The sequence below is a fragment of the Chiroxiphia lanceolata genome, chromosome 14 (assembly GCF_009829145.1).
Source record: "Chiroxiphia lanceolata isolate bChiLan1 chromosome 14, bChiLan1.pri, whole genome shotgun sequence".
Taxonomy (NCBI): domain Eukaryota; kingdom Metazoa; phylum Chordata; class Aves; order Passeriformes; family Pipridae; genus Chiroxiphia; species Chiroxiphia lanceolata.
The window spans coordinates 404053-422548 of NC_045650.1; the positions used below are offsets into that span (position 1 = coordinate 404053).

The 18496-nt window shown below is 46.9% G+C and overlaps 1 protein-coding gene across 1 annotated transcript in view; it reads left to right on the top strand.

The window, feature by feature from the left end:
* ARHGEF9 (Cdc42 guanine nucleotide exchange factor 9) overlaps positions 1-18496 on the top strand; it is a 207029-nt gene that overhangs the window by 182193 nt on the left and 6340 nt on the right. The window contains 2 exon segments of the mRNA XM_032701633.1: positions 9506-9749; positions 10462-10530. Coding sequence (XP_032557524.1) covers positions 9506-9749; positions 10462-10530 — 313 coding nt within the window.

Genomic DNA, 18496 nt, shown 5'->3' on the forward strand with positions numbered 1-18496 from the left:
GAAATACCAGTTTGTATGCCACAGTTCCTGATCCAGAGCCTCTGGGAGAGCTCAGGATTTAGGTTTTCTTTGCAAAGCCGGGTAACTTTCAGCTGTTGGATTAATGTCAAAGTCTCCCAATGAATTTTCTGTCCGTGTCTCCTGAACCAGAGGGTGGGACATTGCCATGTGCCTGAGGACAAAGTGGTGGCTTCTCCGAAGAGACTGTTGATCGGATGCCCTAATGCAGAGTTGCCTTTTGGGAAGGCAGAAGGGAATACACTGAGCAGGAAGCAAGCACTGGCCTCACTGTGCCTTGCCCTATGTGTATAATAGGAGAGGAATGCATATTCAAGCATGCTGACCATAATTACCAAGAAATGAAGGCAATCCTGGATGATGGCAGCATTAAAAGATGTTGCCTTAAAGGCACAGGGTCCACTTTCCTCATCACCCCGAAGTTGAGAGAGTTTGACACAGAGATGCTTTAGATTTGCAAATCATGGTACTTAACATCCAGGCCTGTGACACACAGCATTAATTATGATTGCAGCCTGTTACGGTGGGGATGCTGGAGGCACTCAGCAGAGGAGGATCTTCCCTTATCTGTTCTGGGTGATAGTTTGGATTCCCCCAATGGGCTCCAGGGCGCTGCAGCATCAGGCTGGGAATGACAGGATGAAGTGTGAAGGGTTAACTGAGTTTCTGCACCAAATTCCGCTTTTCCTTCCTCAATAGCCAAGCAGTCCTTGATGGGGCTCTCCATGTTTGGTGTTTTCTGACAGTGCAGAAAGATCAGTGACTGCATGAAACACATTTAGTTTTCATTTGTGCTTTTTATGTGTCTCTTGTAATCAAGAGGCAACACAGGCTCCAGGTTGTGGTTTATTGCTATTGCTGTCTTCCCTTAAGCTCCCTGAGCAAAGCAGGTTGGATGAGAAGCAAAATGAGACCAGTTTAATAGCAGTAGACAGACAGACAGCCAGAAATAGCTGTGCTACAGGAGATGGAGTAAATAAAATAATCCTGTCAGCCTCCATTACAGTTCAGGTTTCCAAGTGGTAAGATAAAAGAGACATTGCTGAGCCCTTTTAGTGTAAGAAGGTCTAGTTCCCATATCACTTCTGCTGGAAGCACTGAAGTAATCTCTGCACCAAAACAACGGCCCTGCTTTTATTACAGGCTAACCAGGTCTCACAGGACCAGCCCAAAATCTTGTTTGCAAAAACAGAGCAGCCCTGGGACAATTCTTATTACTCTGAAGTGGTTTTCTGACCCACAAGGAGCACTCTTTGACTTCTGCAGCACCACCCATCCCTTCTCTTTTTCTCCCGGTAACACAGATCTCCCCAAAATGCCCTGTTTTGGGTCAGGCCTGGGCCCAGCCTGCAGCAGAGTGGGCAAATGGGTCAGGCTCAGGAGAGCTGCTGAAACCAGCAGCTCAGGAGAGACTCACTGCTGGCAGGCAGGGCCTGCTGCTGCTGGACCTGGTGAGATTGCTGGTGATTCCTGGGGCTGTCCTGAGCAGGGCCAGGAACTGGACCTTGATGATCCTGTGGGTCCCTTCCAACTCAAGATATTTTATGATTCTATGAGATAGGCAGGGAGGTGACCAAAGAGAACACACTGGCTTGGTCACAGCCCCAGAACAAAGTGTGAAATGAAGTTTTTAGCGACCAGTGTTTCCACAGCCCCACTTGCCAGACCCCTGTGCTCATGCCCAGATGATCAGTCAGTGCCGTCTGCAGGCAAGAGGTATTTTTTGGGTCCTTAGAGCATAGCAGGGAAGTTGGATCCTCCTGTCCCTTGGCCAGCAGAGAGCTGGACATGAAGGCAAGTCCAGCAATTGATGGGATATAGTTTAAAACCAGTTATGAAACAGTCCTTCAGCTTTCAGACAGGTGTGCTCAGGGAAAGAAAACATTCCTTTTGACAGCCCAGAGCCTGGAGTGCCTGGTGACCCTCGGGCAGGGCTGTGCAGGTGCCAGCCATGTGCCCTCGCACGGCTGCATAGGAGGGTTCGTGCTGAAGGGCTGCACTGACCTGAGCCAGCACCTGCCACACTTGCTGGTGATCCACTGGCTCTGAGGGAGCAGAGAGGGAAGAGTGGGAGCCAGAGGGATCCAGAGGAGACAGCGGGAGGAGGGCAAGGGAAGGCTTTAAGTTGTTAGTTGCTAATTCAGTGTTAAAATCCAAAAAGGGCTGAATTAAGAGTCCTTCACAGTCTGTGTTGCTTGGCTGGACAGGGATCAGGTGTCCCTCCTCCTGTGGTCGTACAGATTTGCAGGATGCTCTGCAATATACTCTGTGCCTAATTTTTCACTCCCATAATTGCAGTGGGTGTAAATTTGGTCCACAAACAAAACCTCCAGAGCTGAAAATCTACCCCTCTTCCTGCTGTGGCTTTTCATCATTTGAAGCCCCTGAGAGCAAGTTGGAAAGACCAGAAGAGCCTAGTGACGTGGGTGCATCTCTTCCATCTCTTCCATCTCTTCCTGCCTTTGGAAAGGCACTCGCCCTTGCCCCGCGGCTTCGCAGCCAAAGTGATTGGGCTCAGGGTGGAACAAGGCATCAAAATGCCACTGATGTTCCACTAAATACATGGAACCAAAACAGCATTTCCACATAAATGCTTTCAGCTCCAATCCTCCCCCTCTCGGATCCCACACTGCAGCTCCATGGAGCTGGCGAGGATGAATCAAACGTCTCTTCCCAAACTCAGGAGACAGACAGTGCTGAATAATTTGGCAGGAATCTGCCGACCTCCCCAGCACAGCTGTCCTTGTGCAAGAGGAGTTATGTAAACTGAGAGAGGTTTAGGCTCCCCTGGGAGGCTCTTTGGCCCGTCCCAGGAGGTTTGTTGAGGGTGGTGTTGGGGAGGTGGTGTTACATCCCCCTGTTCCTAATACAGTCCATCCCTCACCACATTTCAGGCTGTGCTGTACAGGCCCCATCTCCCTGCTCCTACAGGCTGGCTCAGTCCCAGCTGCTGTGTCTGACAAGCTGATACCGGGGCTCACAGCCTCTGGCCTCCAAACACTTAGCAGGGCTTAGATTTGTTTTCTGGTATCAAGAATATTTAGGACAAAACCATTCACAAGGGTTCATTGAGTTTTAGGTTCTCATTTGGATCGAGGAAGGGCCTGGTTGGATGATGCACTCACAGCTCTGGGCTGGTCGATGAGTTCCGTGTGTCACTGCCCCATCTCAAACTCAGCCCACAGGAGGGTTAAGGTACGTGAACAAATGCTACAGAAAGCTGCCCCCTTGGTATTCATGAAAAGCAGACTGGGCTGCTTTCATCAAAGGGTCTCTTTAAGGTAAATTAGATTTTAAAAATGTAGGCTCCAAATACTTTTTTAAAAAGCCAAAGGACGTTGAAAACCCTTATGACTAAAGATACCCAAAGACATGGCGAAGTGGCAGTGTGCCATGCTCTCATTGCTTACGGCAGGCTGGGCAGAGTGAAGATAGAGAGCAAGCAGGCAGGAAAATCAGGACAAATTTCAAGAGTACATTAAAAAACCCTGCTCACTCCCTCTGCTCTACAGGCACTGCCCAGGCCAGCGAGAAATCATCAGAGAGGGGTCTGAGCCCCACACCTCAGTGCAAAAGGCAACTCAACCTTTTCCAAACTTCTGCCTTTCCCAAATCGTGGGTTTGTGTTTGAGTGCAGTTATTATGGACCCTGGCTTAGTCTTTGCCCAATTTCAGCATCAACCGTTCACTGTTCATCAACTCTTCCAGTGTCAGCTGTTCACCAAGGGGTGGTACTTGGCTGTAGTGGCATCTCTCTAGCCTCATCCTCAGCTGCCCATTCTCCAGTGGTCTCTCTGCCTCGCTGGGCTCTGCCAGCTCTGATCCCGAGGCGTGGATAAGGCTGAGCTGTTCTTACGTGGCTCTGAGCTGTTAGAGATCCACCATCAGAGGCTGCCAGTGTGTCTCTCACCAATTACTTACAGCTCCCTGTTGCTCTGTACAATAAGCAAATGTCATTATCCCCTGGTAGAGCTGGGGAAGGGCTGAGGGAGAAATGTCACTTCACCCCGAGGCCCCCAGCCAGCCCCTGCCAGCCCTGGGGGCTGCACTCACACAGCCTGGCTGATCCCTGTGCTCAGAGCACATCACCCCTCCCCAGGTCAGTTTGAACCTCCTTTGCCATTGGAATATGCAGGGGTTTGGTAACCAGGAGGACCAATAACCTACATATGCAATGAGAACCTTGTCATGGATTATTCTGTGGTTGGCATCTCCTCGCCTGTCAGCTCATAAGAGGGATCTAATGACTCACGGCTGCAAATGGCTCTTCCTCCATTTGTGTTTCACGAATGATTTGTTTTACGCATGAGAAGTCAAGTGTGACCCAGCACAGAATAAACCACAGCCCTTGAAAAACTGCACCATCCTAAAATCACAGCCCTTGCTTAAGGCCTCCCCATCCACCCTTGCACCAAGCAATTAATAGGAGGAATGGGTGCTGCACGCGGAGCTCGTGGGAACGAGTGACTGGGACCAGGGCAGGGCCTTACCTGTGCCCTCTGACAGGGGGTAATTTCCTCCTTATGTGCCCTGTGCTGCTTAAACCTTTGAATAGCTTTCAGTTCTGATGTCACATTGCACGAGTGACTGCAGGTTGCTCTCCTTGTGATGAATGTTCTTTCTTCTGCAGAGGTGTGACTCGTACAGGGTCTTGCACACCCACAGCATGCAAAGGCTGTGCCTGGCTCGGGCAGCTGTGGCAGAAAAATGTGATGGACTAAAGCTAGAGAGCAGGAGGAAGCAGTACTGAAGACAAGTAGAAGTCAATGCAATAGTAAGAGCCACTGAACACTCTGATTTACGGGTGCAGTCCTTTCTGCAGGTATCTATATCCACTTCAATAAGTGTGTAATTCATTGTGGAAGCCACATCCCACATTCAGATCTCCAAGTTTTCCAACAGAGCTCAGCCTTGGTTTCCTTCTGATGGTCACAAAGCAGATTTTTTTCTTCTGAAGTGACCTTCCCCCCTTCAGAGAGGGGCAGGCTATGGGAGCAGGAGGGAATGGCCCAGGCAGGTCCCACAGGCAGGTCCAGCCCCGAGCTCAGCACAAGCTGCTCGAGCTGCAAACACCAACACAACCCTCGGAGAGCAGAACTGGGGGGGGGGGAAGCTTACATAATATGTCAGAACTTTGTTTTGTGCTCCCATCAAACACCACTTTTTTTGGCTTCGTCTTTTCCTTGTGAATCCTTAGTACAGATTACGTGAACAGACTGCAGAGCATTATTCAGTAGAGCTTAATTAACCTCAGTGAGGGAAAGAAAAGGAAATCATAGAAGCTGTAGGGTAAAAACAGATCATATTTAGACAAATAAGTGCAAATGACCCAGATGCATCAATTGCCTTCAGAGTCAGGCAAGGCAGTCTGGATGCTCTGCAGAGACTGCAGGTCTGTGTCGCTGCGGCTCCTGCTGCCTTGGGGCTCTCCCATACCGCCCCTCCAGTCCGTGTAATCCCACCTGCTCTCATCCATCCCTCCTCCATCTGTCACCTTCCTCCCAGACACCATCAAAATGCAGAGCTGGGAAGGACCCCAAGAGATTCAGCTATTCCCTTCGCAGGATTAAGTATACTCAGATCATCTCTGATGGATGTTTTTCTAACCTTCTTTTGAAAATCCCCCAGGAATGCCATCCCAAGACTTCCCTATTTTGTCTGTTCTAGAGTTTAACTACTCTTATAGTTAGAAAGATTTTTGTCCCAAGATTCTAATGCTGTTCTCCCTGGTGGTAAATTGAGCCAAACCACAATCAAAATGGAGAATAATTGATTACCAGGCTCCGTAGAAGAGCAGCAGCTTTCACCTACTGGAATACCAACAGCACATTCCTTTTTAGTTATTAGTTATTATCTTTCTAGATTAAACAACTCCATTTCCCCACTGATGAGGTTTTGAGAGTCCTTTTTTTGGTCTTTTTTTGTCTTCTTATGTTTTCTTGCTCTTGCCTGATTTAACTACAAGAAATAATTTTGTGTGACATTCAGAACTGGGCAGTGTAAACCAGCCAGTCATCATGCTGACTGAACTGTGGGCAGGATAACAGGCAATACCATACTAATACAGCCAGCATGTACATGAAGGTACATTTTAGAGCTTAATTATTTCTTCTTAATATGTTATCCCTGGGATAATCAGGAGCAGGAGCAGCAGCCTGCCCAGCTGCCATTTCTATGCCCCACAAAGCCAGAGCTCCTTTCCACAGTGTGGCTGCTTCCATAGCAGATGAATCTCATTTTGTGTGTACTGTCTGCTCTGTCCTCCTGCCATGCAACTCTTAACTGGGCTGGTTGAACAATCCATTTTTCTCCTCGGCCACACAGCTACTTTCCTTTGTCTTCTGCTTGCTTGTTTGTCTCCACGGACGTGCTGGGAGAAAGGATAGTCCTGTGCTGGACAAAACAGGTGGGGAGCACCGGGATCATTCTCAGCACTGCTCCAGGTTCCATGGCTGCCACATGGCAGAGAGCACACAAGCAGCATCACTTCATGGCCTGTGTGTTCCCTGAATTCCTATTCTCTTGTGTACATGCATAAAAAGCTCCTTAAAACAAGTCTTTGGCCTCGTTTGCTGTCTCTCACATAGCCCAGATGAATACCTAAATTTTATTGAACTCAATTAGAGTGTAAGCCATTTGAAGAGGCTCATGGTTTACTAAGGAGCTAAGTAATATCTGTTATTCTTTAAGAGCTGTAGGAACATAAGTGGTAAAATATCCATGGATCAAATAATTATTATGCATCCCGTACTATGGGTATTAAAATTTAGTCAGTTGGGAAATAATATCCATTTATTGAGTGGCAAAAAGAAGGAGAAGTGAGAATAGAAATGCCCAGATATTAAAAATTACATTATCCAGTTACAGTTGTTAATCTGCTCTATGGACTGAACTTTCTGGAATCAGGTGTGTACAAAGTGTCTTCCATGAGCAGGCATGTGCTGCTCACGGAGATGATTATGTGCTCCACCACTCTGGGAGAAGTAAAGGGTGTCTCATAAATTCGGGGTACCACTGCTGGAGTTTGTGGTCAGTGAGTGAGGAATGTCCTTCTTTTGTGGAAGTAGGAAGGAAATGCACTGTGGGGTATCGGGAGGGTGATGGGAGAAGAGATGATCCATTTCTTCTAGAGTCATTATTGAGCCTTCTCCTCCAGTGGCAGTAAAGTGGCAGACAGGAGCTTTGTGCTTGTTTTTCCCTCCTTTCCCCTGTGCTTGCTTAGCGCTCAAGGGCAATCCATGGCGTTTCTTCCTCGCGTTCTCTGCAGGCTCAGCAGATGAACTATTGCATTTCGCCAACCGTAATATTCTGTGGGGCCATTTTATTTCCAGAAGCCCTTGCAGGATTCCGGTATCTCCTCACTGCTCCTGCAGTACCTCCCAGGCAGCGCCGTTACCTTCACATCAGTGCTCAGCAGCACCTAGGGAGCTCAGGAGCCTTGGAGATGCTCTGCAAGAGCCTCAGCCTGGGAGAGGAAACGTATGGAGCAGCTCAGGCAGACACCTCCAAACCCAGGGACTGTCCTCTGCGCAAAGGTGTTAAAGCATTCACTTGGCATTAGCTGTTAAAAATAGCTCATAATGTTTTCTGAGTCACAATCAGAGAGATAAAAGGGGAAAAATGTATTGAGTGTGTGTGTAGGGAAAAGGCCAACACACAGAGCCTGATGAGAAGGAAGATTGTGATTCTTTATTCTTTTAATACCTTCATGAACAAATCTACACAATCATGAGAGTTGCCTGGAAAAGTTCTGTGGATTCCTCTTCACCCGTGTCATCACGAGCACGGTCTGTTCAGGTGGTGTTCTGCAAGTCCTCAGGATCAGTGGGAAGGAGAGTGGCTGTTGTACAGCTAATTTAAGGAGCACATCTCGGTTCCTGTGAGATTTGGGATCAGGTTTTTTTGAGAGTGTGGTGGAGATAAAATGTTATTTCTACAGATGAGCCCCAGACTCACATTAAACACAGTGCGTGGTATCGATTAGATTGATCAGGTCCTGTGTGACGCTTACAGCCTTTCCCAGGCACAGAGGGAAAGAAGCAATTTCCGAAGTTAGGACAAAATAGAAAAGATATTCTGTTGCCTATTCAGCCTGAAATACCCTTTTTTGTGTATTGGACAGCATCACTGCTCAGAGCCTGCACTAGAGGAAGGTGTTTCTACTAGAGATTTGTTAATGGAATTTCCCCCCTGCCCAGAACATTCCAGGGGAAGGAGTCAGGATCTAAAGCTTCTCGCCAGTGCCCTGTCTAATGAGAATTAATACTGTCTGGCAGATCCATGAGCAAGGTGCAAGTTTGCTAAATAAATTATGGTGTAGAGTTTATTTTTCAAGATTAATTTTTTTAAAGTTATACCTACTGCCTATCTTTAAAAAACCTCACTGCTAAATATTATTTGAGTAAATAAATGCTGTACATTGATTTAATTTTTCTTCTTAAATGAATCCTTTGACATACATTCATCTTTATATTTATCTTTATCTCAAAAATCCAAAGGTACTTAGGTTAAATTGATTTAATATACCTAAATATTGGCTTTTGAGAGTGGTTAGAGGAAGGAAATCTTGATTGTGTGTTGCTGAGTTTGGTGTTCTAAATATGTGTGCCTTGAAACTTGAATGACTTTGTGTGGTCATGACTATAGCATTAACATTTTTTTCTGAGGATCGTCTTTTGTTATCTTCTCCTGTAAAGACATAGAGATGTGGGGCCAATGCTCCTCTTAAATCAGTATAAATCAAGAGTAGTTCTAGCAAAGGCAGTACAAAATTTACTTTTCCCTTCCTGACATAGAGAAATAAGTTGCTGCTCAACAAAAAGGAGTAACCAACTGAGGAAGGAGATGAACATGAACAGGTTTGGTTGAAAAGGTTATAAATATCAAGGAGGGAAAAAGAAAATTTTAAGCTGGATCAAGAGGTTAAATCCAGGGTGTAATGAGACAGAGATAGGTTAGGAGTGCTTTGGCCTGAGGATCGGGGTGATTTCTCACCAGTGAGCTGTGTGCGAATGGGAAATGGGTTCCAAGGAGAAAGGGCTGAGACCTGTCTCCCCTGGCTCTGGGACTGTGTTTGGAAAACAGATCTGCACTACCCAGTCTGCACTGCCAAACATGCCTGCATTCTGTTTGTACACCTGGTTGGCAGCACAGGAATTCCGTCAGGCCAGTGGCCTGTGTCTTATGGTTCTCATCCCGTGGAATAGAACCTCCCATCATGGGAAATGATGGAAGCGTGTTTCCTACTCAGAGGCATTTCTTCATGCTCAGAAGCTGAATTTTGCAGCACAAGGAAGTGTATTTTGTTCTTCTCTGCCTGTGATCTACCCTGTTTGCAAGAAATGTGTTCACAACAGGTGAGGCTTGAAGAACCTCTCCAGGTTGCACCATTATTTCTTTGTTTTCTTCAGCCCTCCCAGGAATTTCGTGCTGAGCTCAGGCTCTATAAGCATCCTACAATCAACCCTTTCTCCTTTTGTCTCTGTAGGATCTGATAAGAAGAGATATTCTGTATTACAAAGGGCGCATAGACATGGATAAATATGAAGTGGTGGATATAGACGATGGGAGAGATGATGACTTCAATGTCAGCATGAAGAATGCCTTCAAACTTCATAACAAGGAGACTGAGGAAATGCACTTATTCTTTGCCAAGAAACTGGAGGAGAAGTTACGATGGCTTAGAGCTTTCAGAGAAGAAAGGAAGATGGTAAAAGAAGATGAAAAGATAGGTGAGGAATATGAAAATGAATCTGAAAGGAGATTGTTGGTAATGTTTAATTTAGCCCCAATGGGTGGAGAAGCTGACATTTTTATGTAGTAGAATTACAGTTCAGTCTTAGTGAAATGTCCTTGGTTGCTCTCATAGTCATAAACAGGTCTCTTTCCAATTCAGCTACTGTTATTTTTGGCCCTCAATAAATAAATTCTGCCCGTAGCTTCAAGCCTGGACCTCCATAAGTATATGGGAGAAGGAAGTCTTTGGCCATCTGACTTCAGTGTCTCCTGGCTGTACCATTCTGCTCTGATTATATCTCGTGCAGTGTGGCAGGGCAGCAGAGTCAGTGACTTCCCAGCCGTGCCCTCCCCTCTCATCAGCCTGTCCATTGACTGTAACCAGTGACAGTTCAGGCTCAGTTTGGTGCTCAGCTGTAAAGCACTGGGCATATTTATGCTACTGTATAAATAATAATGGGTCTAATCTTACTTTTCATCTTACTTTTCATCTCACTGCAGAAGTGAGATTATAAAGGGGCCTGTCCTTCAAGGAAGAGTTGCTTTTCAGTAGAACACACCCGTACCCTCAGTTCACCAGGCCATCCTTGCCCGCTTGGGGCCTTCTGTGTTTGCCCAACAGTGCAGGGCATCCCCCCACCCCCCAAAAAAACCCCGAGGCTTTGTAAGCAACCTTCTGAATTGTGTTTGCCGTGTTCCCTTTTCCAGGCTTTGAAATTTCTGAAAATCAAAAGCGGCAAGCGGCAATGACAGTAAAGAAAGTCAGTAAGCAAAAAGGTAACCGGCAACATGCTCTGTGCCTGGTGATGTGAGGGTGGAGCGGGCTGGGCTGAATCCTGCTGGGTTAGGATCCAGCGTCCCCTTGAACTTCCCCCTCCCCTGCTCTTTTTTTATAAAATACCGTTTGTGCTTTGTATCCTTTCTTAATGTATCTGTGGGCCAAATTAATCTCTGGTCAAATGTGCTTGAAGCCAGTGGAATGGCACCAGAGATGAATTTGATCTCGTGTCTCCGGTCTGATGTCCAGAAGCTGTCCCTGGGGGCAGAAATCTATCTCAGTTGTTTTATCTCAGGCGGAAACGGGAGTGAGTGCGGAGGTGTGTAGGGGTTCTGCTAATTCCCAAAGTCTCTCATTAAGCAAAAAAAGAAGGATGACTAAAATGCTGGAACTGGGGAGGGAGCTACCCCTTTCCGGCTTCTGGAAAGGGGACACTCTTGTTTCCTGGGGCTGCCTATAACTTTTTAAGGGCAGCACAGTAGCATCAGCTCTAGGAAATAAAGTGTTTTAGTAAAGACATATTTCTTGAGAGTCAGATTCATTTCCCCACCCAGGCAGGGTACAGCCAACTAGTCAATGCCATGCCAGGTATTAGGCAGAATCACAACTGGCAAAGGCCAGCGTTTATTATCTCTGGCAATAACTCTTGCAGCTACAGGTTTGGAAATACTGAACACAGAGGGAAAGTCAGAGAGGTCATCTTTCAAGTTCTCCAAAGCTTCACTATGTCATAGACATATCGATTCAGTACCAAAGTTCCATGGCACAACTGGGCCTATAAATGCGTGTTGAGAGAACTCGTCACTGCTTGGGCTCGAGTCAGCCCCAGGCAGGTTTGTCCCCACTGTGCGCAGGCAGTGGGGGTTTTTTTCAGAAGTTGAAGGAGCTCTTTGCTTTCTGCCTCACCTGTTGTTTGCCAGGCCAACTGTAAACTCCTTGGTTTGCTGTGTCTCTCCATTGTCATTAGTCTTCTCCTCTCTACTAACTTCCTATGTCGTCTTCTAAGATGTTCTCTAAAAACTCTCCTGGCCAGATTTTCTGAGCTCAGAGTGTGCAGACCCCAAAACCAGGCCCAGGTACCTCACACAGGGTACCTGTGCTTCAGGCAGGAGTGGCCATTGTCAGCAGCTCGTGGTCACAGAGTCCCCCTCACCACCTGCATGTTCGTCGCTCAGCACGAAACCAATCACAGGGATTGTGGCAACTGGAAAATTAGAGAATCAGACTTGCATGATTGCCATGACAAAACCAGTTTAAATTATTACTTGCTGTTCAGTTAATTATATTATTAATTAATTAAGGTATTAATTAATAATTGCACTGTTCAGCCATTAAGGAACACAGTTCAGAGGTGCCTGAGCATGCCTTCCGTTACTCCCACGTAAATCACTGGACTTGCATCCTGACAAATACAATATGCCCAACAGGACTTATGTCTTACACAGCAATTGCTCTCTGTCTTCTCTCTTTGTCTTTCTCTCTCTTTCTCTCTGAGATGAAAAAAGAGGGGTTGTTATCTTAGGCTTCTTGGACTATAAAACTCATTAGCTCCTAAAGCACCAGTCAGCATTTCTTTAGTGAAGAACGAGCTTAGGCTGTAGCACTGGCAGTTCTTTTTATGAGATTAAGTCCTGGAGTCAGACAGAAGTTCAGTCACATCCCAGCACCAAGTTAAGCACCGCCTCGTTGTTTTTAAGACACAGAATCTGAAAAACAACAAATAGGGTCGTTAAAACAGTAGCTCTGTTTGCTTTGTCCTGCACTGTGGTGATCATAGCCCAGTCTCACTCAGATTGATTAAGTATTGACACTGAAGGTTTTGCTGAAAACGCTTCGTTTTGTTTCTCTGTGATTTGTCTTGTGCCCAGGCCTAGAGGCTGCTGGAGCAGGGAGCTGCTGGCACTGCTCAGAAGGGGGAGGTAGGAGGAAATTCCTGAGAGCTGGCTTTTAGTGACTGATTTTTTGAATCTTGCCATATGCATTTTACAGATATTGACAACATTTTTTTTGCCAAGACCTTGGCAGACACTTAGGGCTCAGGCTTAGGAGCAGGCAGAGAGGTGTGCTTGTGCCAGGGGTTGCTGCCTCTGCCCTCCCACCGCATGACAGAAGCATCAGAAAGAGCTTTAGGTGGGTTTTGGAGCGTCAGTTATACCTGGAAAGAAAGCAGTGAAGCCCTTCAGGAGAGGGAATACTTCAATGGAACTATGAATTCACTTAAATGCAGGCTTTGCAGGATGGTCTCAGTGGCTACAGCAGGGCTTGACAGCTCCACAGCCTGGCCCGACGTGTCGCAAGCTCTGCTCTCATGTCAGCGGGTGCCTATTACAGACTTGTTCCTAGATTATCTCAGCTGTTCCCTCCACCTCTTAAATGGGAAACCATGGTAATTCCCCTGTCACAGAACACTTAAGGAAGAGAGAAAAGCCGTGAAGGAGGTGAAATGGAAAATGCAATCAACTTTGTTAGAGGTGAAGCAGAAAAACATTTTTCAAATAGTATAAACTGCTGCTTATTTCATGCACTGTTGTACCATACCTCCCAGAAGTATTGCTCTCGAGCTGGCTGGCATGTGTTTGAAGAGGAGGCATTTAAACCGCTGCTGGCTGCAGCCAGGCGAGGGAGAGGCACTGGGAGTAGCTGAGAGCAGCAGCAGGAGCCTTAAAACTCTGCTTTTTAAACTAACAGAACCTTTATCCAGGTGACTGAGAGCACAACTCTTTGAGAAGTTTTTGATCCGCACCTGAGGGTCCTCTGTGGGGTCCCCTGGCAGCAGCCCCTCCTGACCCTCATGGCAGCACACGATGTGTGCAGGGCCAGACTCCCTGCCAGACCCAGTTAATGGTGCACGAGGGCAGATTTCAGCAACAGCCCAGGATTTGCACTACTTATTGGATTGGGCAAAACATAATGTTATTAGATCAGGTGCCTTAAGACAGCATTAAACCAATTTTGGGCCTTCTTTAAGTCCATTAGCTATACAGTAAATGGGTACCGTTGGCTCTGCACCTCACAGACAGAAAAGGGCTGGTTGCTGTTGTTTTCCTTTTGCATTGATTATTCAAGATTTTGCCTCTTGGTTGTTGCCCTTTAACTTCTTTCAGTGTCAGTGTGGGAACTGGGAATAGAATTCAGTGTGGTGTCTCCTAGAAGTAGTAAAGTAACAAGAGAATTTTATTTGTCTTAACAAAAACAACAAAAACGCCCGCAGCCCTTTGCAGGCCACAGGCAGCCAAGTGTGATCTTTGCAGATAGTCCAGGTCCCACTGAGAACTTCCACTGCCTATGCTGACACGGCAGAGGGATGATGGCATTGGGTTGTGCTTCCAGCACTGTGCTTGTTATCAATTAGAGCAGTGGAAACAGGTCTAAAGTTCCCTTGAAAACAGGTCTCTTGTGGATCTCCAGTCCATCCTTAGCCACAGGTTAATCCAGGGTACTTTTTCCATTTCTAAGCATCTAGAAACAGATGGCTCCTGGAGTGCCTCTCTCCATTAGGCCACTTGCCATCTCCCTCCAATAATTAGTGTTTGCAGCCTGCAGGAACATTCAGTTCCCTTCCTGATACCTTTCTGATCCCCAGTTCTGTCCAGATCTGGTCCTGTGCAGGACAGGGATATTTGCTTATATTCCTAGAAGCTGCCAGCCAGGGGTGTCAGGGAATGAGAGGTTCTCCCAGGAAGGAGACTCCATTCTTAATGCACCATTTCCCAGTGATGTTTTCACTTTGGAAAATAAAATATCTGCTCAGATTTAGAGAAGTGACCTTAGTGTGAGCTGGGAGGATTTCCCACTCCAGGAGAGCTCTTCAACCCCACACTGTGAGCCAGCTCCTTCATGCCCTTCTCCCTGCCCTGTGTATTCCCCTCTGCACTGTGCACAGCTTCCCAAAAGCAGATGCCTTCAGCCCAGACAAGCCTTTAGAAGGAGGGACGCATAGATTTACTCAGGATCACCCCGTCCCTGAGCTGAGAAGGATGCTGGCACCAAACATGGCCATGAATACTCAGCTGTGCACACCCAGCAGGGGTTAAGTCATCAGCCAGCATGAGCTGCTTTGGCCTGTCATGAAACACCCTCTGAATCACTGGATTTTCCTGCTAATTTATTCCTGCCCGATCACTTGAGCTCACAGCAAACTATGTCATGAAAACCCCACCACAGACATGCAACAGCTTCTTTCTGACTTCTCACCCTTCAGCACCTGAAGCTCTCCCAGCATGTGCACCCAGCAGAGCAGGGGCTGCCCGTCAGTGCTCCTGTGCCAGCTGGCAGGGGCAGGGCTGACCAAGGAACAGGGACTGCCGGTGCCTCCCGTGGTTCTCTGGAGTGTTGAAACCTGTTTTACTGCATCTTGCTGACAAGATTGACGTGGCCCTGCCATGTTTCCCCATCCTATTCACGTACGTAGGCACAGCCTCGGGGGATTACAGGAGCCTGAGCAAGCACAGAATAACCCTTGGAAACAAAGAGGGGCATTTGCATTTTCGGATAATCAGGGTCACTCCCCCTTTTTACAGCACAGTAGGTGAAAGAATGGAGCTAATCGTGTTCTCAGTGGGATTTCCCCACAGATTCAGGGAATCTCAGAGCTTACCCCATTTCTTGTAAAACCTCTGCCCACTGCAGTGCTCGTGTTGTGGGTCCACAAGCACCATCCCACAGCAGTACAGAGAGTGTGCTGCTTGCTGCAGGCATCAGGAACCCAGCTGGAGGCAGTAATATCTTCTGAGAACATCAGATCTACAAGCTAAGGCAAATCAAGAGTAAATTCTTGGCTGGTAGACCTCTGAGTATGGTCCAGTGACTCTGCTGAGCACGTGCTGCAGGGCAGATTTTTGGTGAGGTGTTAGTGGTACTTGTTTGAAGAGACCAGGTGTCAACATCAATGACACATTGAGGTTCCAACTGAAATAAGTTTGTCAGCCCAAGTACTCCTGCACTTAACCTTGGTGAGGGTTTCAGGTGAGGGGCAAGTGCTGCTTCCCAGAAGAGGCAGCTTTTCAGGGTTTTCATGGCTGAACTGATTTCCTCCTGTCAGTGAAACCCACGGGGTGATCTTTGTGATCAGCCTGCAGAGTGCTGCAGGAGAGGGAGGCTGTATAAATACAGGATGGGAAAAATTAGTTTTCACCTGGCTTTGATTGATAAAGCCCCCATATCATTCTTGTCTTGCCTCGATTAGCTTTTCTTATCACATGAGGAATCATTATCTTACTGTCTGCTCTAATGACATCAGGCTGCAGTAACAGACTGGATAAATAGACTCAGGAAGGTCGAGTTACCTCAGTGTGTGTAGGTAGATACTGTGGTTGGCTTGGGAACATCCAGGACATGAGATGACTGTTTCCTCTGTTGGATTTCTCAAGCTGCAGTCAGTCCTTTTCCCTCCCTCTTCCTCCTGAACAGAGACGTGAGGTCAGTGGTTAGAAAAGGGAGCTGAGGCATGTTCTCCTCACTGGTACCATCCCATTAATACCTGCCTGGGCCAGACTGTTAAGTAAAATCCCCAGCTGTGTGAAGAGCCATGGCTAAGGCACCACCCAGATTCCTCTTGAGATGGGCAGATATGTCGAAAAGTGAGTTGGGTGGTTCAGCAGGAGGTATAAACCAGTCCACAGCTGCTCAGGATAGATCCTGTTCACAGCCACCACCACCCCCTCCTTCTGTAGGGCTGCAATCAGGGAGAACTAATAGACACATAGTTTACCAGCCCTAAACCGAACAGGGACCTGGTGAATCGTGCTTTGAGATCCTCTGTTGAAATGTGCTGCGGAAGGACAAAGGGCTGTACCCACTCAGCCAGTACTGCTTGTTTCTTTACCTTAAGCTTGTTGCTATTGCAGGAGTGATTAACACAACAATTAGTGCTCTTGAGGCGTGTCCCTGGCTTCCCCATGTTACACTCTTCAGGAGAAAACAGAATTTATGGGATTTTTGAGCATGGCTTCTGAAAGATGCAAGTTGGCTGAGCTGCCCTTGAGCTCAGAGGGAGCTGGAAGGTTCCTCAGTGCAGCACTGCTCCCTTTCCTCCCAGCAGCCCCTGGGAGGTTCTGCCAGTGCAGAACCCAAGTGTTGATCATGGCATTGTCCCCCACTCTGGCTAATGGACAGTGTGACACCTGGAGAGCTGGGTAGAGGAAAAGTGCTCCTTATCGAAGTGTAAGCTAAAATCTTACAGGTTGAGGATGGAATACGCAGCTAGTAAGGCTATTTCCATGGTTATGTGGAGGAGATCTGTGTGCACTCTGTGTATGTTTGTGTGAGCTCTGGGAGGGTGCCGTGTCGTGTCCTGCTGTATGATCCATCTGCACATGTCCGTGCATTGCCTGTGAGTTAACAGCATGCTCCTCAATCTTCAAGTGTTACTGAAATCATGTTGTAACCTCAAGTAGAAGAGACACTTTGGAAAACAAAAACAAAACAAAACCTAGAAGGGAAAAAAAGAGACAGTTTTAAGTCTTTTTAATTGTCTTCTTCTGAGCTGAGAAATCTGAAAGACTCTGAGTGACACTGCCTAGTGCTAAAAAAAGACATGATTTCAACTGACAGAGCAGCGTCTCTCTTACCAGTTTTGTCTAGCCAAATTATAAATCTGGGAGTTTTCTTGTTCTCATTCTGAGCAGCTCCCCACAACCCTGTTGTGCAGCTGCAGCCACAGTGCAGAATTATGCATGAGCCAGCAGAAGGAGCTCCAGGTCTGGTCGTGGGGGTAGAGCTGCATTCTGACACAGCTGTGCCTAGAAATCATTACTTATCTATCGATTCTTTCCCTTTGTGCTTTGAATTCCGTCTGCCACACAGCCCAAAATTGTCTTGGAAAAGAGCTTTGCTCATTTCTTTCTGTTCAATTGCAGTGGAGTTATGGCTTCAAATATTAAAAAGATATCCCTCAAGAGACAGTTTTGCACAACAGCCCCAAGTTCTGATGAGGGAACAAACCACTTTAGAGCAGAAAAGAAAAATACCTGCCTGCCTTTTTCCCAGAATTGCTAGTGCTCTTTCTCAGGATTTGAAGATGTGCAGATTAGATGGATCTTTCTGCCTCCCAGCCCCCATTTCTGTGTTCCACATTGTCAAGAACATGGGTTTGTTCAAAAAAATATTTAAAAGCCATTCTTGGGGCACCTCAAGCTATTGCAAAGTGCTGTCTCACAGTTGCATGAGGAAGTGCATTCTGGAATTATCAGCCTGACTTGCCAGAGCACAGTGGTTTTATCTGCATCCCCCCCCAGTGATGATGCATGTCATTGAGATCCACAGCTTTGTTTGTTTAGGCCACTTGATAAATACGATAAATATGCAAACCTTCAGCTGCTTATGCAAGTAGAACCAGCCAGGAGCTTTTGGCATTCACCCAGCCCAGATGTTAATGCCCAGATCCTCACACAGGGCCACACATACAACTGTGAGGAGAGGGGTCTGAGCTGCTTTACTGAGGGAAGCGGCAGTGTGTGCATGGGTCTGTTTCAAGCAAGGATAGACTTTTTCAGGAGTTTTGACCAAAAAGGCTGTTTTGGGAAAGAACTGAATGGGGTTTGCTAGTGATCTGGCCAGGGGAGTCTGCCTTTTTTCTCTTAGAGAAGACGGACTATGGATTCCATTCTTTGCAGTGTAACTCCATCAGTGTCAGAGGATGTCAGCCAGACTGCCCTTTCTCTTCTTCTTCAGCCTTCCAAGTGCATAACATTCTGCTGATCCAGGACATTTTTTAGCATTTCTGTATGATCATTAAAATACATTAGTTCATCCTCCACAAATTGGTTTAGGGACAGTAAAGAGCTCAGCCCAGCTTGGCTGCAGCACAGGGCTCACTGCTACTCTGCAGCCACAGGATGCCAAAGCCATTGGGCCATGTCATTAATGTGGGGTTAATGTCTTCCAAAGCTAAAAACAAGTGCTGTATCCCCCTTAGTAGCTCTGTTCTGTTGTAGAACATTAATTTTGGTGGCACAAGGACTATTT